Source organism: Ips typographus, linkage group LG4 (genome assembly GCF_016097725.1).
Source record: "Ips typographus isolate SLU linkage group LG4, UJ_Ityp_2.0, whole genome shotgun sequence".
In the NCBI taxonomy this organism is placed as follows: domain Eukaryota; kingdom Metazoa; phylum Arthropoda; class Insecta; order Coleoptera; family Curculionidae; genus Ips; species Ips typographus.
In genome coordinates, this window is record NC_138425.1 from 6,330,498 (window position 1) to 6,357,112 (window position 26,615).

The 26,615-nt window shown below is 34.9% G+C and overlaps 4 protein-coding genes across 7 annotated transcripts in view; 3 read left to right on the top strand and 1 right to left on the bottom strand.

Annotated features, from left to right (window-relative positions):
• Window positions 1–756: 756 nt before the first annotated feature.
• Window positions 757–4,026, top strand: LOC145727463 (kinesin-like protein KIF2A). The gene is made up of 10 exons (XM_081977030.1): window positions 757–922; window positions 1,223–1,434; window positions 1,574–1,613; window positions 1,771–1,883; window positions 1,942–2,093; window positions 2,147–2,413; window positions 2,468–3,021; window positions 3,214–3,542; window positions 3,595–3,742; window positions 3,795–4,026. The coding sequence occupies exons 1-10, from the start codon at window positions 856–858 to the stop codon at window positions 3,899–3,901; spliced, it is 1,989 nt and encodes a 662-aa protein (XP_081833156.1). The 5' UTR covers window positions 757–855; the 3' UTR covers window positions 3,902–4,026.
• A 478-nt stretch (window positions 4,027–4,504) lies between these two features.
• The window catches only part of LOC145728257 (5-hydroxytryptamine receptor-like), a 117,906-nt gene continuing 95,795 nt past the window's right edge, over window positions 4,505–26,615 (bottom strand). For all 3 annotated transcript variants that reach the window (XM_081978340.1, XM_081978341.1, XM_081978339.1), the window contains 6 exons: window positions 23,109–23,242; window positions 9,496–9,605; window positions 9,081–9,434; window positions 8,588–8,762; window positions 8,338–8,481; window positions 4,505–6,249 (listed from right to left, as the gene is read on the bottom strand). In XM_081978340.1, coding sequence (XP_081834466.1) covers window positions 5,809–6,249; window positions 8,338–8,481; window positions 8,588–8,762; window positions 9,081–9,434; window positions 9,496–9,605; window positions 23,109–23,242 — 1,358 coding nt within the window. In that variant the 3' untranslated portion in view covers window positions 4,505–5,808. The remainder of the gene's footprint in view (window positions 6,250–8,337; window positions 8,482–8,587; window positions 8,763–9,080; window positions 9,435–9,495; window positions 9,606–23,108; window positions 23,243–26,615) is intronic.
• Window positions 10,169–12,242, top strand: Rsph4a (Radial spoke head protein 4a). Of its 2 annotated transcripts, none has more exons than XM_081978353.1 (4): window positions 10,169–10,490; window positions 10,547–11,388; window positions 11,441–11,592; window positions 11,644–12,242. In XM_081978353.1, the coding sequence occupies exons 1-4, from the start codon at window positions 10,214–10,216 to the stop codon at window positions 12,185–12,187; spliced, it is 1,815 nt and encodes a 604-aa protein (XP_081834479.1). In that variant the 5' UTR covers window positions 10,169–10,213; the 3' UTR covers window positions 12,188–12,242. The 2 variants fall into 2 exon arrangements, with proteins under 2 accessions (XP_081834479.1, XP_081834480.1); XM_081978354.1 differs by having other exon boundaries at window positions 10,547–11,383; window positions 11,439–11,592.
• On the top strand, window positions 15,204–16,641 carry LOC145728175 (uncharacterized). Its single transcript, XM_081978219.1, has one exon. It carries the CDS (start codon window positions 15,343–15,345, stop codon window positions 16,639–16,641), a length of 1,299 nt encoding a protein of 432 aa, XP_081834345.1. The 5' UTR covers window positions 15,204–15,342.

Consider the following 26,615-nt stretch of genomic DNA (forward strand, 5'->3'; position numbering starts at 1 on the left):
ATGCTACTTTACTACTCTGAGTCCTAAAGTTTCACACAGTAAGTTCAACTCCTAATCAAACACACTGTAACTCTGGACTGTAAATCCTGAAAAAATGAATTTTATATCTCTTTGTGGTTAGTCAAGGTAAATTTTTAATTTAGTCTTAGTTTAACTCTAGAAATAGTCACATTTTACTTGGATTCTTTTAATTAGTACAGCTTTGCTCCTGATGAACCTACCTTGACGAAACTTAGGCCACTAATACAACACAATTTTGTCTATAATAAATCCTGAAAGATTCAGATTTTTTTCTAAATCTGTTTGTAAAGGGTAAATATTCTTGGATTAAAAAAAAACTCACAACTTTGTTATGAAAACAGTTGAGAGAAAACTTGGCCACAACTGGTTTTTGTATTAAATTTTAGTAATCAAATAATATAAGTAGGAAAACTCAACATTTACTAATTTGCTTGTTTTTTTGTTCTCTTCTTTATTTTACTTATACAAAATGATTATAATGATTTTATGGAAAACTGTCGAAATGTGCACATTGAAAACTGTGAGGGTAAATGCGTTTGAAGTCTGTTTTTTTTATATTTGCTAATAATGGAATAGTAACTCTTACACTTTGGAGGTAATTTAGTGTTTTCCATCATTTTAACGTATTATTTGTATGTGTGTGAATATAAAATTTATCGCAGTATTCCTGATTTATTTTCGTTCTCGTGTTTATCAAATGGAATGTTTGACTTTTTTGTCAAAATATTCACATTCTCCAACATTTTCAATGTGCCGATGATCGCTTAAAATATAACAGCAGTGTCTGAAATTGTTTCTTTGAGTTTCTTCGTATTCTTAAATATATCAACCAAAATGGAAATTCAAACAAATCAGTTATCAAGAATAGTGGGAATGAGTGTCCAAATTCAACGGTCAGACGGTAAGTAGCTGTGCAATAGTAATTTTATTTGTTCATGCTAAACATTGCAAGCTAATAGAGATATTAATGGTAGGCATAAAAAAATTGATAATTTACTGTTGCTATAATCAAATTAAACAAAATGAATATATGACAGAATGCAAAAAATCAATGTCGAAAACTTGGATTTGGCAGGTGAATTTAACAGCATAACACAGTAAAATTACAGTCTAAAACCATCAAAATGACTTTGGCTGATCAAATTTAAAGTTTGTACATAGTTATAATACATCTCAACATAATTTTTTTAATATTTTCTAGGACGAATCCATGCCGCTCTCGTAAGTTCCATTACCGAGAATAAAAAGTCCGTAGCAGTACAATGGATAGAGGGCGAGGACACCAAATCGAAAGAAATAACCTTGTTAGAGGTAGAAAAATTGAATCCGGATATGAAACTTCCCAGGCAGGTCGAAGAGTCACGGCAAGAAGAAAAAGTGGAAGATGAGCCAAAAGTTACTCAAATCGAAAGGGTACGAGTTGCATTCTTTAATATTTACTCTTCACAACTTACTCTCTACAATTAACAAAGTTTTTGGCCTTAAAAATTGTTTATTATCATCTCCATCAAAGACAATGACCACTAATTTTAACATGTTTTCTCAATTTTAGAATCCAACTCAAAAAATGATAAATCGCAGAAGTGGTATAGGTAATGTTGTTTACTTAAGACCTGGTTTAACAATCACCATATAATCGGGGTTTAAAACTATTCTTCGATAAAATTTTATACCTCCGATAATCGTGATTGTGGAATTGGGCCTTATACCATAAGTAATGTTAACATTAACGTCACTGTGCACCAACAGCTCGACTTGCTCCACCAATTGGTGCAAGTACCAAAGCCCATGTTCCTAGTAGCAGCAATAATAGAGCATCATTACTTTTAACTAATTTGGACTATAAGAAAACAACCAGTCGAGTAAAAATACCTACTTCCTAAGTTTATACTCAAATATACTATTTTGGTATTCTGGCAGGGTCGGAGTAGTCATGTAGTGCATGAAGTGGATAAACTGAGAATGAACAGAGAAGGAAGACGACAAAAACAAGCTGAAGAAAGAGAAGCTAAAGAAGCATTAATAAGAAAAGACCCCACAAATCCGAATCGGGAGTTATTACTTATGATTATGTAACTTTGTCTAATAAGCACTATAAATTTGATTAGCTGTTTCTGGTTTATAGGCAATACCGAAGTGGCATCGACATAAATCCTCTAATGGAAAATGACCCAATTCAGGATCAAGCTATAACAGTTTGTGTTCGCAAGAGACCTTTAAATAAGCACGAATTAGCTAGGAAGGATGTTGATGTGGTTACAATATCCAGCAAAAATCACTTGATTATACATGAGCCTAAATGTAAGGTTGATTTAACAAAATATTTAGAGAACCAGCTTTTCCGATTTGATTATTGTTTTGATGAAACTTGTTCTAATGAGCTAGTTTACAGGTGATATTTGTTGTTGACATACTGGTAATCAACTCTGATTTATATAATTTTAAGGTATACTGCTCAACCTTTAGTAAAAACAATATTTGAAGGCGGACAAGCTACATGTTTTGCATATGGTCAAACTGGATCGGGAAAAACGCACACTATGGGAGGAAACTTTAAGGGTAAAGAACAGGGCTGTGGCATATACACCTTAGCGGCTGCCGATGTTTTTGATTTGGTCAGTCATCCGAAATATAAACATTTAAATCTTCTGGTTTCCGCAAGTTATTTCGAAATTTATTCCGGAAACGTCTTTGATTTACTGAACAAGAAGACCAAACTGAAAATTCTGGAGGATGGCAAGCAGAAAGTCCAGATCGTCGGACTGACTGAAAAAGCAGTCCATTCAACTGAGGATGTGTTGCAGTTGATTCAGAAAGGCAATGCAGAACGTTCTTCGGGTTCAACTTTTGCCAATGAAAATTCGTCAAGATCTCATGCGATTTTTCAAATTTTTTTAAGATCTCTTGCTACGTCGTCATCTCATTATGGCAAGTTCTCTTTGATAGATTTAGCTGGTAACGAGAGAGGATCTGATACAGCTACAGCCGATCGACAAACAAGTAAGTAGATTACAGTTTTTAAGTTATCATGGTTGTTAGTTTTTAAAGTTTAAACCAGTGCAAGTTGTAATAATTTTGAGTTTTTCTAGTGATTATGAAGATTATGGCGTTCAATTATTTTACTCAACTCTTCTTATTCAGCTTAATTGTACTGTTTTTTCGTTTTTAAATATGTTATTATTTTTTTTACAGGAATTGAAGGTGCTGAAATTAACAAAGCCCTCCTCGCCTTAAAAGAATGTATTAGAGCACTAGGGCGACCAGGTGTCCATCTACCTTTCCGAGGAAGCAAACTGACTTTGGTACTCCGGGATTTCTTCTTAGGATCAAACTCACGAATATGCATGATCGCCATGATTTCTCCGAGTGCCAGCTCCTGCGAGTACACTCTAAATACTTTGAGATACGCAGACAGAGTTAAAGAACTTAAAGGAAGTAATGTGAAAAGCAGTGAAGAAGCTTCTAAACCTGAAGAAGATGTTGATATGATGGATGATATGTCAACTTTACTTGAATTACCAGTACGTAATCGATTATATTTAAACTTTTACATCATTACGGTAATAATTTCAGGAAAACAATCAAGTCGATATGGAACTACAAAACGCGAAACACAAAATGTTTGAGAGTAACAAACAAATTATTGAAGCGTTGAATGTCGGTTATCATCAATTGGTAAAACTTTTCGAAGACACTGAAGACAATGAAGTTGATCCACAAGGTGGTGTAAGGCCTGTAAATGTTAACAAACATTTGACAGTGAAGTTTTTCAGATTATTGCACCAGATTCAATGACCTCTTGGACTATTTGCCAAAAAGTATTGATCAGAGCAGACAATGCTTAGAAGAGTACAAAAGCAAGTTGGATATTCAAATGTAACTTGATTTTCCTACTTTATTTTATTATTTATACTAATTAATCTGTAATTGTTGTCTGTATATTGTTTTAATTACTTTGATATTAATTTATTTTAATTTACCTTAAAATACATATTTTTTATTTTTTTTGGTTATTTTTTTTATTATTTTATTTTATTAGACCAAACCTACACTAATATCACTCAAACAATTATTGAATTGGAAGAGCAAAAACGTAAGAATCTCCTGGCTCTTCTGTGCTCCAGATAGAAAATCCAATTCCTGCAGAAAATCTAGAATTGTATTAGGAAAGCTGTAATGCCAAGAAGTAAAATGCGATTATCCACCAATTTAAAAAAAAAACTTAATATACCTCCTGTCAATGCTGTGCTCCTGATTAAAAAATCCAGTTTTTAAAGAAAATCGAAAATTGTTTTAGGAGAACAGAAACGCAAGGAGGGAAAACTTGACTACTCCAGATACTCGAAACGCAAAGAGATAAAATCCTGGTTACTCCTGATACTCTGTCAAGAAATCTTTATTTATTCCCTGTTTTTTCTCTGCTCCTGAAGACTGACTCACCGAATTGGAGGCAACGTTTGGCATTAGAAACAAAACACAAATGTAATACTCACCATTTATTTTTCATAATAAATGCTTCAATAATATCAGATTAACACTCACACGAACATTACTTACGTTAATGTAGTATTTTTTGAGACGTTTTTAAAGTTTTATACAGGACATCTTAATACCATTAAAGGTGTAAACATTTAAAATACCAACAAAAATATAGTAGGCAAACTATTAACGTAACATTTATCACAAAAACGAGTTCTTAGTGTCTGTTCCTATTAGTAACTTTTTGTTAAAGCTTTACAATGCGTTCTTAACCTGGAATACATAAATAGGATACATTTATATACCGTAGTGTTACGTATTAAACTTCTTATTGTTTATACGTAAAGAGATAGGAGAAAGTTGTTCATTATTAGACAAGAAAACCTTATAGCAATGAGGGTTATTTACAGTTAAGTCACTGGATCTACTGAGTGGTACCGCACCATGCGATTCGCTTTGAACAGTTTTTAATAATTACAAACGCTCTTTAGGAAATAAATTGTACTTTATGATAGGAAGGTAATATAGTTTATTTGTACAGAGTACAATTTGTAACCTCATGCGTTTTAGATCTTCAGGTTGTATACGAATATATTAGGCTCAATTATATATCGTATAGTCTGAAGACTAACAGTACAAACAGCAAATTAGAAAATTAAATAGTTATGGGGAAAAGGTAGCAATTTCTAACTATAACGTTACATTACCTATTCCCCAACACTCCACTTATTTTCATATGTCATAACCATACAGAATGAGAAAATAGTTCCCTTATATTAATTATTTGTACTAGTTTTTGCATTTTTACAAGTTTAACCGGTACAATTTATTGTATGACGGTATACACTACATAATGTTGGGTTTTATTTACAAATTTGTTTTTCGGTTAGAAAGCTAGATTTTACAGTTTACATACAGTACAGATGATAATTGATTACAATTAATGTGTAAAGTAGTTCATTGTATCTTGTGTGAAAATCCAGCCCTCTCACCAATTTATAACCTAGAAATATGAAAAACCTTTGTAACTACGTTTATGGAAAGACGTGGTAGCGACCGCGCCATTTATCAGCTTGCGGATCCTTTAACAACTATTATTAATTACAGAAAAATTAACAACAAACCGGGAGCAGTTAAAGAAATAAAAAAATTTGTTTGCTCCACGTTTTTTTACAATCCCTTCAACAATAATATCCTAATAATTCTAACTTCTTAATCTTATAAATTTTTGTGACTAATATTACATTTACTGACAACCTGAACTTGTATTTACATCAATTTACACTATTGAAATGTTGACGTCAACTTTTACCTAACTTTTCCAGAGCGGAAATTTCGGGAGTGACGTCTGTGACCTCCGCACAAAATTCGTTTAAAGGCTTGCCGAAATTCCGGATTGAAAATCGTATAAATCACCGGATTTAACGTAGAATTGAAATAGCCCAACCACAAGGAAAAACTCATTATAAACTCGCTTATTGCGCATGCTTCGCCACATAAGGGCATCACCAAGGCCAAGATGAAGAAAGGTAACCAGCACATCACAAAAGCTCCGGTGATGATGGCCAACGTTTTGGCCGCTTTCCTCTCCCGTTTTGCTTCCAGACTCTCCTTTTTCTCCCGTTTAGATTGGACGTGTTTGTCTTTGGTGACTACGATCACCGTAGGGGTTGGTTGTTGATGGACTTGGTGAAGATGATGGTGATGGTGGGCAGGAGCTGATGATGCGTCTTTTTGGACAATATTCACCTGATGAATGAATAATTTTTAGTTACAGTAAACGAATATTGATGGTCCTGGTTAAATACTGAAGAGGATATGAAGGAGATTTTGTTACAGAAATATCTGTACGCAGTATAGTAGTAGCAGTAGTTTTCAGTCGACATTTGCGTCTATAGAACTATTTGTGAAGAAGTGTTTAGTAAAATGAAGGGATGAAAGATGAAAACCGGATTTTCCATGAGAATTTACGAATAACATGAGGTCCTTAACGACATCAAATTAGCTGTCACTGTCTTCCTCTACATCTCCAAGTTAATTTTAGTAGCGCAGTATTGCAGAAAATTATTAATTTTTCAATTAGTAAGTAAATATAGTCATAATTGGCTTAAAACGACTCACTCAAACAACGGTGAGGAGAAGCAGAAATAGTCAGCAAATTAGCTGTCGTTGTCTAAAGTATAAATCTCCTACTAAATGAGCAATTTAATAGGGCACAGTAGCGTAGTTGTTGAACAAATTATTAATCCTTGTTGAAATGGCTTTCCAATGACATATTTTTGGCAGTAATCTGTTAAGAAGGGTGCTAAACAATGACAGGTCAAAGTTTAAATCTGTCATTTTCTCGAAACTTTTTAGTTGCAATTTGCTAAAGGCCGCTACGAGTCGTGAAACGCTCTGAATTTTTTTGGATCACTAAAAGTATGTATGTTTTTGGTTGATATGAGTTTAAATCGATTCAAATTTGAACTTTTTGAAAATTGACAGAGATTCAAAAATGTTGTTTCTGTAGGATCTTACGAATAAATATCTTAAGCTACATTTTGTTCCATTGAAAATGAATCTTAATTAAAAGTCTGACGTGTTTGACTTAACGAAAAATAGTATAAAATTTTTTCGATGTTTCAAATGCCATATAATTGATATTGATAGAAGTAATAAGTACTGTTAAAACTAGCAGGCTGGAATGGGGTAGATCTTAATTATACTATTAATATTAGTTGTTAATTGTGTTCAAATTTCCACAATCAATCACAAAAAACGCATGTCTTCGATTGTTAAAACCTACGTTCTTGTTTACAAACATTATACAGCTGATGTTAATCACTCTAAGTAGTATAGTAGGCTGTAAAGACAACTTTGTAGATTAAAAATTGATTAACTTATTTTAGTATGTTTTTGGATTTAGTGAACAACATTTTCAATTAAGCTTCAATTAACCGACGTTACGAAAGTATAAAGTCATCGGGGTGTCCGTCAATTCGGAAAGCCACCTGTGGCGAAGATAAGCTGCAGTATTAAAGTTTCCAGAACCGAGTCGAAAGTTTATTCGCCGTAGTTCACATCAGCGAATTAGGGAAGCGAAGTTTGGCTCGTAACTAGGTTTAAGATATATTACAGGTATTATACTGGCGAAACTTAAAGATGTACCTTACTTAAACAGACTGCAAAACCTAATAAAATAGCGGTAGGAAGGTATAGAAATTATTGTTGTTTTCAATTACTGAGCTGAGTATTTAAAACATGTGCCATCATGTTTTTTTTTTTGCTAATGGAATTTGTAAAACCTTAATCAAAACTAGTGAAGGTTTGTGTCCTGAATTCATTAACGTACATTATTAGGTACATATTTTCTTGTTTTATAACCAGAAATTACTCAGGTTTATCCAAAAACCTTCTAGTAACAATACCGAACAATTAAACCGATTCAGGGACCTAACGTACTTTCGTTCGCGTGAAAAGGGTCCATAAGGGAGAAATGGTCGGTTCAAGTTTTAATGAGGTAGAGTATAGAAAGTGCCAGTTTTGCGGCAAAAAGGGAATCGACTTGGCTTCAAGAGGGCGGTAAAATCAACTTTTGTTGTCTATGCGGCTACGAGGGCCACTTTAACGTGACTTTGCCAAAGTCTCCTTCAACTATCTCTTTCTGAACCGATAAACTCGTCTGGGACTAATCAAGCAGACCGATTAGATCGAGTGCATTTGACGTCGCACCCTCGGGATTATATGCATCTATTGTCGACTGTTGGTTTTGGAGACAGATTGCTGATTGCGTCCGGCAGTTACTATATTAGTTTCTGTTTATAAATGATAAGTGATGGAAAGTTGATAACTCACCTTGGATTCCTGCTGGTTATCTGCAGTATCTTTATTGGTTGCTGTTGATGACTTTTCAGGTGATACATTGTTGGAAACCACTTGATTTTGTTGATTACTGTCGCCTGTAGGCGGTCTCGATATTGTAAAAGCTGTAGTTTCTTCCTAAAATTGGTTTATACTGATCAATAAAATTAAGCAAAATTCTTATAATGGTTTTGTTGAGTAAAAAATTGTTAAATAGTTTTGTGCTATGATATGGAGACTTTACCTCTTGATCGTTGCTACTAGTGGCTTCATCGTGCTCCTCCAATATTTCCATGGTAGTGGTCGATTGACCCTCCATCATTACTAGAGAATTCACTAAAGCTTCAGCGGCTGGATTTTTACCAGAAGATTTTTTAACCCGCAGAAATCGGCGTTTTCCCAAGAAAGTACTCGTTAACCTTAAAGAAATGAAGCTGTTCACACATAATGTCAAAGAATTTGAATATACAAGCCAATTATAAAGCAAGCAGCATCATATCCGATACATTGTAAAACAAGATTAAATTCAATTTTTCGTTCTCAAAGTCCAAAAGGTGTAATAAGCTTTCAAGTAACAATTTAACTAAATACAATTCTCATAATAAAACTCTAAACATTTGTATCAGTAACAGTATTTCTAGTTACAACATTCTAGTTAGATGTACCAAACTAACATTTTGGCCTAATATGTTAACTTCTGGATTAACACTTTACAATTAAAATTAGAAATTACTTACCTACTGTTATTATTGGTCTTCTCGACCTGGTGCACAAAATTGTGTTGTTTCATTTGTCGTCTTCTCCTCAGCCGATTTCTGGCCGCCTGGAAAATCTTCCAGTATAACAAGAAAATGACAAACAATGGAACGTAGAACGTGGAGCTAGTAGCGAACACTTGGTATTTAAGGTCCTGACTAACTAAACACTGTCGTTTCACCTCGATGCGATGCAAATAGTCTGGATCTTTGAATTGAGGTATTTGAGGAGCTAAAGAGACAACTAAAGCGATCACCCACACTATCACTATCATTATTCCAATCCGGTGACCGTTTCTAGTGTGAATATAATCCACATTGGTGACTGCCCAGTATCTTTAATTGAAGGTATTAGTTAGAATAGCATTAATTAGAAAAATGATCTACGGTACAGTACCTGTCTAAAGCTATGGCCACTAGATGCAAAATTGAGGCAGTGCAACAGAGTACATCGATGGAAGTCCACATGTCGCACATTTCAGCACCCATAATCCAATAATTGCTTATCTGAAAGAAACACACATTTTATTCCCTGGAAGAGGACTCAACTGATAAATCTTTCGATAAGGCGATTTTTCCAATAAAGACGTTAAATAATCCTATCATATCTACCCGTCTAAAGCTCCTAAGGAAAACTGACAATATAAAATCCCCAAACATGTTTACTTATTTACGCGGCGAAGACAGATATATCGACTTTTTGAAAATAACATCCAATCAACATCTCTGAAACCGCTTATCGTCTTCGACGCTAAAACTCCCGGCAAACATACGGATCGAGCAGCATCGTTTTTCTATTTTCGCCGGAAATGAAAATTCAACAGTTGCCACTTTTAGACTCAAGAAAACGTAACCTTATGCGCGTATTCATGAGAACGAGGGCTCCTTCTTTCTACATAATAAACGAAAACAGGCCTTTTGGTTCAGAGGTCTTTTGTAAATTTGTATTTACTGAGATTAGCCATTATAGTCCTTTTTAGGTGTATGCTCACATAAATCAGATTTATACAAATTTACTTAAACATAAATGGAATTTTTTAATTATGCAAAGCAAATATTTATTGTTTAATCACGTCATTCAATGACAAACGACAGTTTGTCACAAAAAATTCAAAATGCTCCAAGGCTATTCTGTAGTCCCAAACGCTGACGAAAACGTCGAAGAGCTCCCCGATAATGAAGCTGAATTCTTCAACGCAAAGACTTTTCTCCAAACAGCTAGTGGTAACACCGGAGACAATCTATACGACCATCTTACTGATGTGCTCAACAAAATCCTGGCTGAAAGGCCTGAAAACATCATCGACTACTTCGAAGAATACAGTCGTAAGGTCAAAGAACAGCGCTATCGACCACTCACCGATCGTCTGGAGGACATTTACATTACTCCTGGTATTTACAGAATAAACTTTAACCATATTATAATATCCAGGATCCAATTCCAAAAGGTACATTCGAGTTGGCTACGAAGATGATGACCGCCATGAAACCACTCCCTCCCAAACCTCCATCTACCGTAGATCCAGATGATTTAGAGCACGTGGACATGTCCAATAACAACCTTCTTGAAATGCTTTTCTACCTGGAGCAGGCAGGCTTAGGACTGCCACGTCAAGAAATGGCTTTTGTCATGCTATCAATGCGGCAATTTGCCGACCAGAAACCTATAACCTCCGTAAGATTTTGGGGTAAAATATTTGGAAGTTTTCGTAACTATTTAGTTCTGGAAACTGAGCTGAAAGAAGAAGAGTACATGAAGCGGAATGAAAAAGCCGCCGAAGAAGCTGAAAAGGAAGCTAAAGCTTTACAGGAGGCCAGTGGAAACCCGACCCAATCAGATTTGGATAAAGCTCTAGAAACTATCATGACCCGTCCAGGGGATGATGCAGAAGAAGAAGGTGAAGGAGCTGGTTCTAAGGTCCCGAGAAAGCTGCCCCCAGAACCTCAAATTCAGTACCAGGAACCCAAAGAGCCTACCGTTGAAGCTTCAGGAACTGGCTTAAACAAGAAAGTGTATTACGTTTGCACTGAAATTGGTGGACAATGGATTGAACTGCCTGATGTAACTCCAAAAGAGGTCAGAGTTGCTAGACAAATTTACAAGTCTTTTAGTGGAAATTTAGACAAAGACATTTGTTCATATCCTGAATTTTCTGGTAAAGAAAAAAACTTGCTACGAGCCCAAATATCAAGGATTTCCTCTGGAACTCAAGTAGCTCCTTTGGGTTATTATACGTTTGGAGGCGACGAAGGACCAGAAGGTGGAGAAGAAGAAGAAGAAGAAGAAGAGGTTATTCCTAGCTTCGACAAAGAAAAATAGATGTGATAAACTAAATTTGCAGGAAGCTCAGGAGGCTCCAGGCGGTGAAAACAAGACTGTATACAGGGTCAACACTAAATACGATCCTCCGGCGTTAAAAGACCTTCTGGATCGTTCCATGCCCTTCTGGGTTCATACAGCCCCTTACATTCTGAACCAAGGCAGAGTGACCTGGTAATCATCAACTACATTTTCTGCAGTTTTTACATGTTCCATATACTTTAGGTGGAATCCTGGTCCTGACGGCGATCAAGGAGACCAAGACGAAGTAGAAGGTGAACAAGAAGAAGCAGTTGGCGAGGAAGAAGAAGAAGACGATCGCAAAGCACCTAAAGTTGAACCAGAAACCGGACCACCACTTTTAACTCCACTCTCTGAAGACGCTTCACTTGAAACAACCACACCATGGACCGTCAGATCAACATCCGTAATCATGGACATGTACCCTTTAGTTTTAGTGCGATCAAACCTTTGGCCAGGGGCGTATGCCATGACCACCCCAAGTAAATCATTTTACAACATTTACTTGGGGTTCGGGTTGAAATACATGCAGACCAACTATTCACCGACGCCACTGCCTCAAGTGCAACAAGAGTATCCGGTGGGACCAGAAATTTTAGAGGTGCTCGATCCAACCGGACACGAGGAAGAACAGTGGCGTATCGATCACTTACCCAAACCAAAACCTCCAGACGAAGAACACGGTGAAGAGGCTGAAGGGGAACAGGAAGAAGCTGAAGAAGAAGAAGAGGAAGAAGATGAAGATTAAGTTTATTTTTATGTTGTTAGTTAGTTTCACCTGTTTAATTAAATTGTTAAACGTTTGCTTGAAGTATGTTATATTTTACTCATTTAAGTTTGTTCCTTTGTAGATGTTTTTGATTTATCTTTTTTTTCTTAATTTACTTTTTTTCGGTTATACACAAACGTTGCTTTGACTATTACTTTCTTCGTTAAGGCTTTCTTTTAGTGATTTTTAGATTTATCCTACTTTCTTCTATTTATACAATTTTTTTTATTTTTTACTTTTTAAAATGAATTAAGGTACTTCTTCGTACCTTTTTCTTTTTCTATTATCAAGAATGGGTCATCCAGTAATAGAGGTTTTGTGTGTGCATATTTGTTTGAACTGTTAAAGCGTTTTAAGATTTTTAGTAATCAAAGTTAAAAAGTTCAAATACTCTTGGCCTTCATCTACCTGACTAGCGCTGCATTTTCTAAATAGTAATTAAGATTCTCTCTGAAGCAAGAAACAAACACTGAATATTCCAAGAAAGTATGATTTTCTACTCTACAATTTATTTCACAAAGTTAACGTGTAATTATTAGCCTACAGCGAGTTGCGTAGTAATTTGGTCATTAATTTCATTAGCATTTAAATGGGTTTAAATTGTGTATTTGTCGTCGTTGGAAACTTTCCATTTTTATTAATTTAAACCAACTCGAGACTGCTATTTACTTTTATTGCCTCGAAATAATTGAACATACCTCGTGCTTAACGTTGTAAGCCGCAAATAGAGAAAACTAGCCGCCGCCTTGTTACGAAAAACTTAAGTCCCGAGTTAAAAAGTTTCCCAAATAAAGTTTAAAACGTTTCCAGGCTGTAATTGGCGGGAGGAAAGCTTTTATATTTTCCGCTCGAGTTAAATTTGGCGTTAATTACATCGAAAAACTTTTCGGTTTTACCGAATTTGAATAACGGTCCATTACTTAACATAATAAGAAATGGCCTATTGTGTCCGTATTTGCAAAAATACATTAAAGAGTTAAAGCTGTTTTTATTTGCGGAAAAAGTATTTCGATAAATAAGGTGGTTGTACACGTCACGCGCGTAAATCTGGCAAATTAAAGTTTTAAATTACTGTCGGCATAATCCGGCAAATAGGTAGAAAAAGTAATTTTGTGCTCGCATGAGCGGTGTTTTTAAAATAAGGGACTTTGCTGGTATTTTTGTAAAAATACTGCGCGACCTAGCGGTTTTTTCAATTAGCCTCTAACAGTAAAGTGGATGAAAAGGATACGTTGAGACGGTAATAAAATTGAGGCAAACAAGTAATGAAAATTTTATAATTAAACGCCCAGGCAATTGGGTTGGTTTTCTCTTTTTTACAATTTTAAATTTAAATTTTTTATTCAGAGTATAGTACACAGCCGTTAACATTTTCAAAATATTACAATTTTTGTAACTTTCCTTTTTTACAAAAAAAAAATAAATCTTTGTATTTAGCTCCCCATTAAACTTATTGTAATATTGATTTAGGGCTACTTGGAAAATCTTAAAACTTGACATGGGTTGATTTCAGTTTTTAAGTGTCCTGTATTTACTTTGCAGTATTTGCAACAAAGAGCCTAGTCAATTCCTTTAGCAGTTTAAAAGTTTCTTTTCTCTGCATAAAATGTCAGCAGAATTTAGACTTGCCAAAAAAAATTATTTGGCAAATATCCACGTATTTATTTAGATTATTATTTTTTTCAACTCATTAATTTGCTTTGAATATTTTCAATCTGACCTAAACTAAGGTATAACCTTGAGGAAGGTTTACGCAAATTTAAGCCCCAAACAAAATATCTTTTCAGTTCGTTTTAGTTCTAATTATAGCCTTACAATGGCTATTAATGACTGGCAAGGCTCGAAGCAATTTTTAAAAGCTAATTTTTCAGTTTAAACGTTCGGATTAATTAGAAACCAATCATGTTTGGTAATTTTATTGTCCTGGTTAGAATAGAGTTGACATTATAAACACACACACACTCAGTTTACACAGTATAATAACAATAAAACTTAATCAAGCGGCCCTTGGCATTAAGCTTTAAGGTTGATAGTGTAATATTGGGTATTAGGGTTTGCGTAACGGCCGGGTTAAAAGCTAATAGAGATAAATTTGTTTCGAAAACTAAATTGCAAGGATAATATCGTCGTAATGGTGGGGTTTAACGGTCAGTCCTCCGTGATAAATCATACCTGATGCAGAGATGAACGTGAATTACAATTAATGTCAGTTACACTACTCGGCTTGATGTACATTTGATTACTACTAAAAACAAATCACCCAAAGTGTCTGAAAATTTCATTAATTAATTATTTTCATTAAGTGTTGAAGTATCAAAGTTTCTATATACAAATATTAGTCATGAACATCCGAAGTTTCCTATAGTAGCATAAATAGAATCCCAAATTTACATTGTCATGAAAGTGTAAATTTAGTCGTAAAAATTTCGTAAAAAGTAATACAACATGAGACACTTAAAAGGCAAAAATTGAAACTGATTTGTTCCATTTTTAATGCCAAAATATACTAACAGTGACGTCTAGCCACAAAATTATAGTGATGTAAACTAAGGCCCAGTTAATTTTGTAAGTGACTTTTTTAAATAATAACACCACGTATTTCTTATTTGCAAGGTTTAGTTGGAAAATTTTGGTGTAAACTGAGTCACCTGTCGGTTTTCAAAACATGAAAGTTAGAAGCAGCTAACATAGGAAATAACTGGGTTTGCTGCATAACGTTTTCGTTTTTTTTGCCGAATTAACGTGGCAAAACCATTTGTCCTAGAATGAGAAATTTTTATTTAGTTTTTTTACGAGTTTTCTAGGAATGAAATTGATATTATTACTCATCATCGACTCGCTAGCCTTTTCAGTTCGAATGTATTTGACATTTAAGTGTAATAGTATATTACGTAACTAGTGCTGTAAGAAGCATTTTACGCACGATATGGAAAAAGTTAATGATAAGAAAAAAAGTTCCTTAGAGCCTAAAATGCACGTGTGACGGAGTCTCGTAGCAGCATTCATACGGTACAGACGTGTGTAGTGCGGACAACCTGTAAAAACTTTTTTGTGCCGGATAGGAATTTTAAAATTTTGTTTGTCAACAAGATAGCTTATCAGGTGGATTTACAGGGCGTTTGATAAATCAAGAGATGTATCCTGGGAGTTCGCAAGAGTCCGAGTCGGACTTGACCTCCCAGGATGAAGGGTTTAAAAAACCCAAATCCAAGAAAAGAGGTAGAAAACCCAACTCAACCCCCCCCACCCCCACACCTACAACTCCGACTCGGGATGCGAAAAGACCTGCATTCGACAAATTATTAACACAACCAACCACATCAACAGGAACAACACCAATTACCAAATACACCAATGTTCAACTTCAACATCCAACATTTCTGTGTACATTTACTGTTACTGCACCATCGACTTTGACACGAGTACAACTAGCTCTCAAATGGGAGGAAATCAACTACAATAACAAAGACATTATAATCAAGCAAGAATCCAATTTCTTAATCAAGACTAATGATGAAAACACCACTAAGAAACTACTCGACCTTTTACAACAACAAAAAGTTATAAACTCTTTCAGTTTATACACAGCTAAACCAACACAAGTTCAAACAAATTCCAGCCGAAGCTTTACCCCATCCTACTCAGTTATAGCGACAGGAGTGGAATTGGACATTTCTGATGAGATGTTCTTGCAGCACCTAGAAAAAATGCAGCTTAAAATTCGCTTCTGTAAAAGAATAATCTCCCGGCAAAGGGGAAAACCCACTTTGATGATGCGTTTGATCACAGGCGAACTGGCGACGTATGAAAAACTCATGACCGACCGTGCAGTGCATTTTCTGGGACGTATGTACAGAATTATTGAGAGCAAGCCACCGGAACCAATTCCAGCACCATGTAGCCGATGTAGCTCATTCGAACACCGCACTGAAGACTGTAAAAAACCAACTAAATGCAGCAAATGTCAAGGAAACCACCAAACCAGCACATGTACATCCCCTCTACCCATGAAGTGCACTGCATGCAACGCAGAGGACCACGCAGCCTGGAGCCTAAAATGTCCAAGAAGACCGACAGCGCCGATAGAAGGAATTCCGAATGTAAAGGTTAAGTGCCATAACAAAAAGACCGCTGAGGTGTCAGAAGCTTTAACGAAGGAGAGCAGAGTCCACTCCCCCATAACAACTCACGACTTTATTATAAACAAATATAAACATCAAATTAATAAAACCAACAACAATAATAGAGAAGAACTGCTTAAAAAACTTAAGAAACAATTTATTGAAGACTTCAACATTGACACCACGGCGGTATTTTTTGGCAACCACATGTATATTTTGATGTTTGATTTGTCACTACCTAACAGGATTTCCCCAACCGAACCCTTTGAACAACTTAGACAAACAATCACAAATGCAGAACGTTCAACTTAAAAATGATTTACGCCAACATCAACGGACTAAACCATAAAAAACATCTTATCTATAACTACATTGAACAAAACGATACTGACTGTTGTATGTTTGTAGAAACGAAGACTAAAATTGGACAGACACCAACGTACAGAGACTGGCAGTTTATCTGCAGACATGGTAACACACTTAATAACGCTAGAGGAGGGGCCACAGTGTTGCTAAAACCGAAAATAAAACTGGGAAAGGCAAACCCTCCCTCTCTAAACAACCCACTAAACGACTGCCTTCACTTTACAATACCTTACCTGGACGACAAAATCCACATATTCCTCGTATATATCCATCCTCACTCAGACATTGAACAAAACATTCTGACTAAAGCATGCCTCTACAAGTATGCTATAATAATTGGAGACTTTAACGTAAACAGAAACAAAAAAGTACAGCTGGCCAGATTCCTAAACAACTCAGACTTTATACAAAAACAAACACCGCCGACATTTTTAATGCCAGAAAACCAGGACTCGACACCAGACATATTACTACATACGGCAAACCTGACAAATATTATAAACAACGTTGATTTGACAAACGAACTGGGTTCCGATCATCTGGCTATTAAGTTTGACATTGACATCCATCAAACACAACCTATAAAAAATACGAAAGAAAACACACAAAAATTTGATTTAAACAGGACAGACATAGAAAAAGTACAACGACAAATACATGACTACATTCAATCACAAAAGATAAAGCCTTCTATACAAAACTTACAAGAACAACTGACATTGGCAATAGAAAAATTTTCTCCACGAGTCAAGAATACTTTTTACCAACACACTTTGCCAAAATTTATCCTGAGACTAATCAAACGCAAAAGGGAACTATACAGACTATACACTCGCACTCAAGACAATGATTTAAAAAGAATACTTAACGAACTCAACAGAAACGTCAAGACTTTAGTAGAGCAATACAAACAAGACAAATGGCTTGAGGCGTGCCAGGAAATCGAACTTGACAACGGGAAAACATACTGGCAAAAAATAAAAAAACTCTCACGTTACAAAAAAAATAACCCAGTTGGCATAATTAACGAAAATGGTTCAGAACAAAACACAGACCAAGACAAAGCTAACGCTTTTGCTAGACACTTCGAAAAGGCTTTCCAAATCTCCACCAATCCTAACTTTGACCATCAGAACTGGACCCTAATAAACGAATGGTACGACAATTACTTTGACGACCAAACTAACAACAGATTTCCACTAATTTCAGACAATGAATATGATGAAGCACTAACGCACCTTAAGAACACCGCACCTGGCAAGGACAAAATAAAAAGCAAACTACTAAAAAGCTTAACTCCTGAAACCCACAAACTCATACTAGACTCACTTAACGACTGCATTAAATCCAACACAATTCCGGATACATGGAAAACTGGTATAATAATACCCATTCCAAAACCTGGACTTGACAACACACAAACACAAAATTACAGACCCATCACACTACTTCCAGTACTTAGTAAACTGCTTGAACTTATTATTAAAAACAGACTTCAAGAGCAGATCGGACAACATATACCACCATACCAGTTTGGTTTTAAACCAAAGCACTCGACTATACACCCACTTTTCATCTTAACAAACAACATACAAACAACACACCTCAATAACAATAAAACAGCATGTCTATTCATGGACATAAACAAAGCTTTCGACAGTGTTTGGCATAAGGGACTACTCTACAAACTACATAGACTTAACACACCAAAATACTTACTTTACACTATCAGAAACTTACTGGAAAACAGACAACTGCACGTTCGAATAGACAACAAACTCTCCTTTTCCTTCAGCCCTGAGCAGGGACTACCGCAAGGCTCACCTCTTTCACCTTTACTATATAATCTGTACTGCCATGACATATACAACCATAACAAACAAGACAAAAATCATATTGACGAAACAGCATACATATTACAATACGCAGACGACACTGCACTTATTGTTCACGACAAAACTACAACAAAAGCAGTTTCAAAACTACAATCACTTACTGACGACACCATGACATGGTTCTACAGATGGAGACTAACGCCTAACGCAACTAAAAACCAGCTTTTATTACTGAACCATCAAATAAAAAACGACTCACCAAACATAACCGCAGACGGACACACAACTGATCCCAAACAAGACGTTAAATACTTAGGGATAACACTGGACCAAAAACTAAAATTCACAAAACACCTTAAAAATGTCCGGACTGAAATCATTAAAAGAACAAAACACTTTAGGTCACTAACATACAAAAACAAAGGCATTAGTACAAAAACGGCAACTCAAATATACAAATCCATCTGTAGACCGGTCCTGGACTACGGACACTTACTTAGAGCAAACGCTACGGACAAGACTAAAAAATATACACAAATTACTGAACAGATTGCTCTAAGACTAATAACAAAAATACGACATCCTGCAAACCCACTACACAACCCATCCAACCAACTTCTCTACGAACGTACGAACATGACTAAAATAACTGACAGACTCATACAACTACAAACCAAGTGGAAAAATAACCCAAACAACTTGACAATTGTAAATCCACTATGCATAACCAGACAGACTAGACAATCCCGTTATCTTTTCCCCGCTCTCACCCTGTTAGAACATTTTAATTAGAACTTTTTTTTTTTTCTCAATGTATAATTTGTATATATTAATTAGAAATAAGATTACCTGTACATATTAAAAAAACATGTATACATAGGCAGAAAGACCGTAATGGTCGATAGCCGTTTTTTCTTGGAAATAAAGATTGTTTATATATATATATATATGCACGTGTGACGTACTATACTTTACCTACGACCAAGTGTAAAGTCTTGGCTTTTGCGACTCATATAATTTTAAAATATTTTTTTTTTCATAAAAAATATATTTTTAACTTATTAACATCATATTTGTACTAATCATAGGAATTATGCTACTAAAGAAAAAATAATAATGTAATAAGAAAATTTCCCAAAAACATGTTATCTAATTGTTAGTGTTAATAATGATTTATGGTGATATTACAGCTTTTTTACAGCTTTATAATATACCTATATCCAATAGCAAAATAGAACTGAGCGTAAAGAGGGTTACGTAACAAAAAACTATGCGTAATTAGCTGTTTACACTGAGGTCGTAGGGAAACTTACTTAACGGTCGTTTTAGTAATATAAATGTTTGTTTTCCCAACATTGGCTAGGTTAAATTTAAGGACAGCTTAGAAAAGTTTAGTTTAAACTGTGTTATTTTGCATCTGATCTGTCACATTCAAACCCCTCAACTGAGCATGAGTTGTACTTAAATCTTAAAATTAAATCTGTCAGCTCTAATCAACTATTTAAGTTGACTGAATTATTTTTAGGTCTTAGTGTAAAACAGTTTCAGTGTGAAGATCTAAACTAAAATGTTTATTTTTGTTTGAAAATCATGTCTTCTCAAATTTACTCTGTAGCTATCCTATAACTGTCAAACCCACTTATGGTCTGTTAAAAATAATGTTTACAATTTACGAAATGAAGCCAATAGTAACTATTATTCCTATAATTATAAGGTTATCTATTCTAAATATTCTTATATTATTAACCGGAAGAATTGCCAGCCAGCCTACATGTTTGATGCTAGTATTCGACAATATTCGTATACACGTGGAGAAACACTCTATTCCACAGATTAACGAGAGTCAGGAGTTTTCAAATTTACTGTACTTATACTCACAAACTTCCTCAATATTATTCCTCACATCTTAAGAAAATGGCTGAAATTTTTTTAAACATATACTCACTATTTTACAACTCTTTTCTCATAGAATGTGTTTTTGGAAAAAAAACGAAAGACACTACTTTTCAAAGATAAAGAGTAAATAAGGTTGCAAGCCCCCTAAAAATTATACGAGACGATTCGACCATGGACGAATGCCGTAGAAACAATCTTGACAGGGTTGTTTAATTCAACACGTCGAGGTTATTAGGTATCGAGTTGAAAAAGGAACACTGAACGTCATTAAGAAAATGGACTTTTAAAACAGTGGAAAAGGCAAGGAGAGTAAAATAAATCGGAAAGGATTCAGTCTTAGATCGGGCTGGTTTCCAAAATTCAAGTTGTTTTTGCTAGGCTACATAAATCATAGAACGATACCGATAACGTCTCTTTTACCTGTGACGTTTTGGAATTGAAATCAATAATTTCCTGCTTGCATAGCAATTTATCGTCAACCCAGATCGGAATAATAATCGGAAAAAAATAATCTTGGATTTTGCCTAAAATGTTCGTTAACCGGATAAATAAAGGCGGAGCGGTTTTCTTTCCGGCACTTTAGTAAGTAAACTCCAAACTCTGCAAAAAAGTGATTTCCAAATTGTTTATTATTATGATACGCTGTCAACCACTTTGCCTCTTCTTTTAATAGAAGTGAAAAATTGTTTATTAGTCCTACTTTATTCATTCATTTAGACAACTAAATGAGGTCTTAAAAGAAAACCATGAAGTTGGAATCATTTCATTACAGTCCCTCCATTATGCTCCAAAATTTCTTCATTTAAATTTCGAGCCGTCGAGAAAACCTTTTTAAAACCGAAATTCTTCTCCAACTTTAAGCCGAGATTATTCCTAAGTATGCTCGCGTGAATTAATTCAATTGCGACCGGTTGCCATACTTTTTTTATTGTGTTATTATGCCATTAGGGGGACTGAAAAGTAATCATAACTTGGCTATTTTCAGGATATTTTGACGGGTGAGTAATTGAACGGACAAATCAATTTTTTGCATGCGAACCATTATGGTAATGTACGCGAGCAAGGTTCAGGGCTATCGGAAACCAGGTGATGTATAGGAAATATCGATTTGCCGGAACAAATAAACATCTGAGAAAATTATAGGAGCGATTTTGCATTCGGGCCTTAATGATGAAACATTGTTTGAACGTTTTAATCGGTGCGTGATTAATGATGCACATCGAAGTTTTCCAGCTTGAGTTTACGGTTATTTTCGAGCTGTGTCACTTGTTCGAAAATTAAAATACTGTAATGACAAAAGACATCTAAGTTACCGTAGGGTAGAACTATAACTTTTTTAGTCACTCGATATAAGCAGTTAAAAACAATGCCATAATCGACTTTGAGAAGTAACAACTACCATTTTGCTGCAGAATATTTTATGGCCTAAATTTATACTAAACTGGTAAGATTGTACATAAAAAAAGCAATATTTTAGTTAATTAGAATTGTATTTACAGTAAAATAACGTTCTTAAAAAACCAATCCCCTGGCTAAATGGTGACTAATTTATCAGTTAACATCATGATTTTAGTTGTTTTTAATTATTTTTATATTAGGATTTTTCAAGCCATCACAAAAAATATAGTAAAAAAATACTGTTGGGTTAACTGCGATTAACCTGGACCTTAAGAGGACTAAAACTTCAAAGATTCTGGTTATTATAAACTAAACTCCCTCACACTTGAACGTTCAAATCACAGGAATAAAATAGATAATTTTTCTGAGTGCATCCAAAAACAAACATTTATTCTGCTCACTTATTTTCTTCGCTAACGTGCGAGTTGTAAGAAAATTTGCCGCATTATTAATGAAAATTTTATTGCCACGCGCTTATTTTCGAGCGAAAAAAAGTGAAACCTGAAGGGGGAGGAAAACAGGCTCTTATCTCCCGCTGACGTAATGCCTGGTAAAGCAATTTAGTTTCTTGTTTGGTAGGTGATTATTAAATTCCGCTTAGCGGTTTTGAAGGGCGCGAGTATTGTTGTTCCTAATGGAGTGCCGTTCAGGGGGGGTCCGATGATAAAACAGGCACGAAAACTGGATTGCCCTATCCAGTTATCGGACCAGCGGCGGTCATGATAACGGAACTCAATCTGGATATTTTAAATTGCTTTTGTAATCGAACTAACGTGAGAGATCGGCTATAAATTTCAAATTTGAAGTATTGGGACCGATCACGATCACTCTGAATGTTGCAAAAAATGCATTAATAACAGTAGAAATTTCAAAAAAATTTAACTCTTTTAAATACCAAAATTCATTAATTTCGACATACGCGTTTCACATTTCATACATATTTGTTCCTGGAATCACATTAATGAAGGGTTGTACATTCGCGTGCGTCTGCTCGCTTTAAATAAATAATTAATGAATATTAATTAAGCTAGGGGGTTGTTGCTTTAATTGTCCGCCTTTCGAGGGCTGGCGGGTCGCCTTGGAGCGATTTAATGACGATTAGTTGTTGAAATTGTAATGTTTAATTAAGTACAAAGAGTGCTCTAACGAAGTCCTATTTAGCTCTAAATTAATTGCTGGCGTTAGCGAAAGTGGCAACCTTTCGTCTTCGACTCAATTCCTCAGCGGGTTATTTAATTCCACAACGTTTACGTCTGATTTATTTTTAGTGAGAAAATACGTTACCACGTAGACGGCCCCTAAAGGCATCACAAGACAAGCTACCATCAGATCAGCCATTGCCAAAGAGACGATTAGGTAGTTGGCGACGTTCTGCAAGTTTCGCTCCAAAAAGATTGCAGCTATTACAAACACATTTCCTGTAAAAAAAAATAGTAATAAAAGAACACATACTAAACAGAACTGGAAGTTTGTATAAAGTGTTTTACCAAACGAGTCTTATATAGGTATTACACATCTAACTTAAGTTGAAAGTGTTTCACACAGTTTTTCAAAATGCTGCCATCCCGAACACCAGATCTTAATCGTTTGGACTATATTTTTTTATGGGAGCTACTTTAAAGAATTTTAGTTTATGCTTTAGGTTGTTGCACCCAATATTTATATTGAATTACAATGGAGTTTGAAGAACATAATATCTTCCAACATCCAAAGCGTGTAAATCAGAAATAACATAGAGCTGATTTAGGTTATGATGGTATTTTAAAAATTTTCAAAAAACTAAAAAACACTGAACGTGATAAGATAGGAACATGTAAACCATTTTTGCGCTATTTTCAACCGTTTACCTGCTACAGCCTTCCAAATATTGAAAATTACATTGTTTAATAGTCAATATCTCAAAAACGACAATATTTAGGGAGAAACTGAGAACAAAAAATTTAAAAAATATTTTAGATGTATTCCTTATGGCCATATTACTTAACAAAATTTATATTTCTAACATGTATTATTTGTGGTTTCCTAGATACAGTACCTCGCATTTTTAGTTGGCCACCCTGTATACATACTTAACCTTAACCGTTTCTGAAATATTCGACTTTTTTTGAAAATTGGATCAAATTTTTGAAAATTACGTATCTTCCCATTTTTTGGGTTTCAGCGACTGTAAAAAAATTAAAATATTTGTTTTAATCTGATTTTCACCTCGTGCTAACGCAATACGATTTCATACACAGGGTGTTCAGAAAACCATTAAATTTTAAACCAACGCTGTTAATTGTGACTTGGTTCTAAGTGGGTGTAGACCTAGTTCACTAAGTGCAAAATGTCATTCTAAATATAATTGGTCTTTTCTTTTCGTAACCGTTTCCAAAATATTCCACTTGTTTCATTTTTTTTTGGAAATTTCATCAAAGTTTTGAAAATTCCGTATCTCCGCCATTTTTGGGGTTTTAGCGACTGTTAAAGCTCAAAATGTTCGGCGTCACCCGCTCTTTCATCTCGTGCTAACCGCAATACAATTAAATATATATGGGGTGTGCAAAAAATAAACAGAAAAGACTAACTTAAAAAAATTAATTGAATTTCGTTTTAAATTTAAAATAGTCACCAAAGTCGCTCCATAGCATGTAAAATGGTTTTTTTGATAGTTATATGGTGCACTTGGTATATCTGTCTTAGTATTCATTATTTGAACTAAAACCATGTAGAAATAATAATAGTTTTAATTTTAATACAACAAATCCTAAATCTTCATTTATTAACATTAATTACGAGTCGAGAGAAGAAAATTGATTGATACGATCAATTTGGGGTAGCTCGGGGTAGAATCCTGGATTTGGATCGATTTTTCCAACTACTTCAGTGATTCTCTCAGCTACGAATTTTTTTTTTCGATCTTCTCTTCAATATACTCTTCTCCACTATCGATTACCTCCAGTCACCATCATTTCTTAGTCATAAAGTCTCAGAATGCAAGCAATGACGTGTATATGATTCAACCTTCTACAGTTTTAGGAAGATTCTTTGTATTTAATCTTTTGATGATCGTAGGATCCTTCATCCTTTGAGTCAGTTTGTCAACTCATAGGTTTATGTTATTTTCCATTTTCAAATAAAGATTATGACAATAATGTTATAATACAAGCTTTTAGTTTAGTTACTTTTCAACACTTTTGCTTACTTACAATTATTATGGATTTATCTTCTGAACCCTCATCTTAAAACAACTTACTTTTAAACTACGGAAAAGGATGTTTTCCTTGAAACCCTTTAGGTGAATGCCATTTTCTCGCGCAGAAAACACGCTGAAACTACCCCTCTGGCAATAATTTGAACGGTAAAGTTTCAAGGGGGTGCCATTCGAGCGTTTCAAACCAAACGAAATAAATTCCACTTAAAAACGCAAACAAAAACGTCCTCGTGGCTCGGCGAACGACAATTTCTGGAAACACTTATCTTAAATCCGGTAAAACCAGGAAAAAGAATGGAAAAGACCACTCGAGGTAATACGTTTCATCCGGGCGCGGCGTCTAGGCCAGAATAGTTTACATCAATTCAATTAGGCGGAAGTTATTTCCGGGTTCCTTATCGCGGTAGTCGCAGTCCCTTGAAAAGGGCCGATGTTATAAATAATAGCGGCGACTCGTAAAAGGGACCCGCGTGGCATATAAAGTCTTAAAAAAAGGCCTTTTGTGTCGGTGTGTATGTTGCGTGAGCAATTTGCTGTCCATTGTATATGAACCAAAAACCGTCCCTGTCCTTAGGGTCCTGTCGATGTTACTTGCTAGTCATTTTTTTTGTGTGGTTATTAATTTTAATTTGAAAATGTTTTAGGGGACCCTTTTTCAGTCGTCTCTATACGACACAAATACAAACTTTTCGTTGTTGTATGTGGATCATGCTGAAAATTTTATTGTAAAAAAATTGTACCCACAAAATTGATGGTATTTCAGTTATATAGGGACGCCAAATCTTCCAAATTTACGATATCACTTAAATCTTGGCTCATTTTTATTGATTTCGTTTCACTCATTTTAATGACAATTAAGAAATTGTAATTACCGAACGTGTCTGAAAAAAAATTGTCTCCCAGGATTGAAAGTAATTCTACCAAAATGCCTAAATAAAAAAAACCATTACATTTAGCAGTAAGTAATTTGTCGAAAAAAATGAACCCTAATTTGTCGTTCCTTAGAGAGTGAAACCAAAAAGGGTTTGCTTTCAAATTATGTGACGAATTTCTGAAAGGGAACAAGTTTCCCATTCGGCAGACGCGACTCTCGGTAAAGATTGAATTATATCCGAGTTATTATTGCTCGGAAGCAACTTTATTTCGTAGGACTTAATTTCAAATTCTACGTTGTATTGTCTCGTAACTCAATTTTCTTTCAAGGACCCTTTCATTCGGTCCACGTAAAATATTTAAGGTTTCTTCGCTTTTAAATACAGTAGAACGTCTCTCTAGCCGGGCTTTAAGGGATTTGGTTTATTTTTAAGCTTCTATTGCCATTTTCCAATTCGATACATGCCAACCTAAATTGGGTAATTTTTAACGGCGCCAATTTAGAGCGGAAAATACATTTTTACTTGTACAACGTGCACATACATACAATGCCCTATCAAATTGAAACATGTTTCTTTAGCAATTTTGTATTTGAAATTTCATTATAAAGATTAATTTATATTGGAAAATTGCTAAGTTTTTTTTTTGAGGAGATATTGTTACGTGTAATAGCGAGCATTTCTCTAAATTGAATAAGCTGAAGCGTTTCTATTCGATGGGTTGAA

Bases quoted from the DNA above. Each gene is read 5' to 3' on its own strand.
- Rsph4a (XM_081978353.1), top strand. From the start codon at position 10,214: ATGCTCCAAGGCTATTCTGTAGTCCCAAACGCTGACGAAAACGTCGAA. The intron at 10,491-10,546 runs GTATTTACAGAA...CAATTCCAAAAG, and splicing joins GGACATTTACATTACTCCTG to GTACATTCGAGTTGGCTACG. The intron at 11,389-11,440 runs GTTATTCCTAGC...CTAAATTTGCAG, and splicing joins AAGAAGAAGAAGAAGAAGAG to GAAGCTCAGGAGGCTCCAGG.
- LOC145727463 (XM_081977030.1), top strand. From the start codon at position 856: ATGGAAATTCAAACAAATCAGTTATCAAGAATAGTGGGAATGAGTGTC. The intron at 1,884-1,941 runs GTAAAAATACCT...GTATTCTGGCAG, and splicing joins ATAAGAAAACAACCAGTCGA to GGTCGGAGTAGTCATGTAGT. The intron at 3,743-3,794 runs GTGGTGTAAGGC...GAAGTTTTTCAG, and splicing joins CAATGAAGTTGATCCACAAG to ATTATTGCACCAGATTCAAT.
- LOC145728175 (XM_081978219.1), top strand. From the start codon at position 15,343: ATGTATCCTGGGAGTTCGCAAGAGTCCGAGTCGGACTTGACCTCCCAG.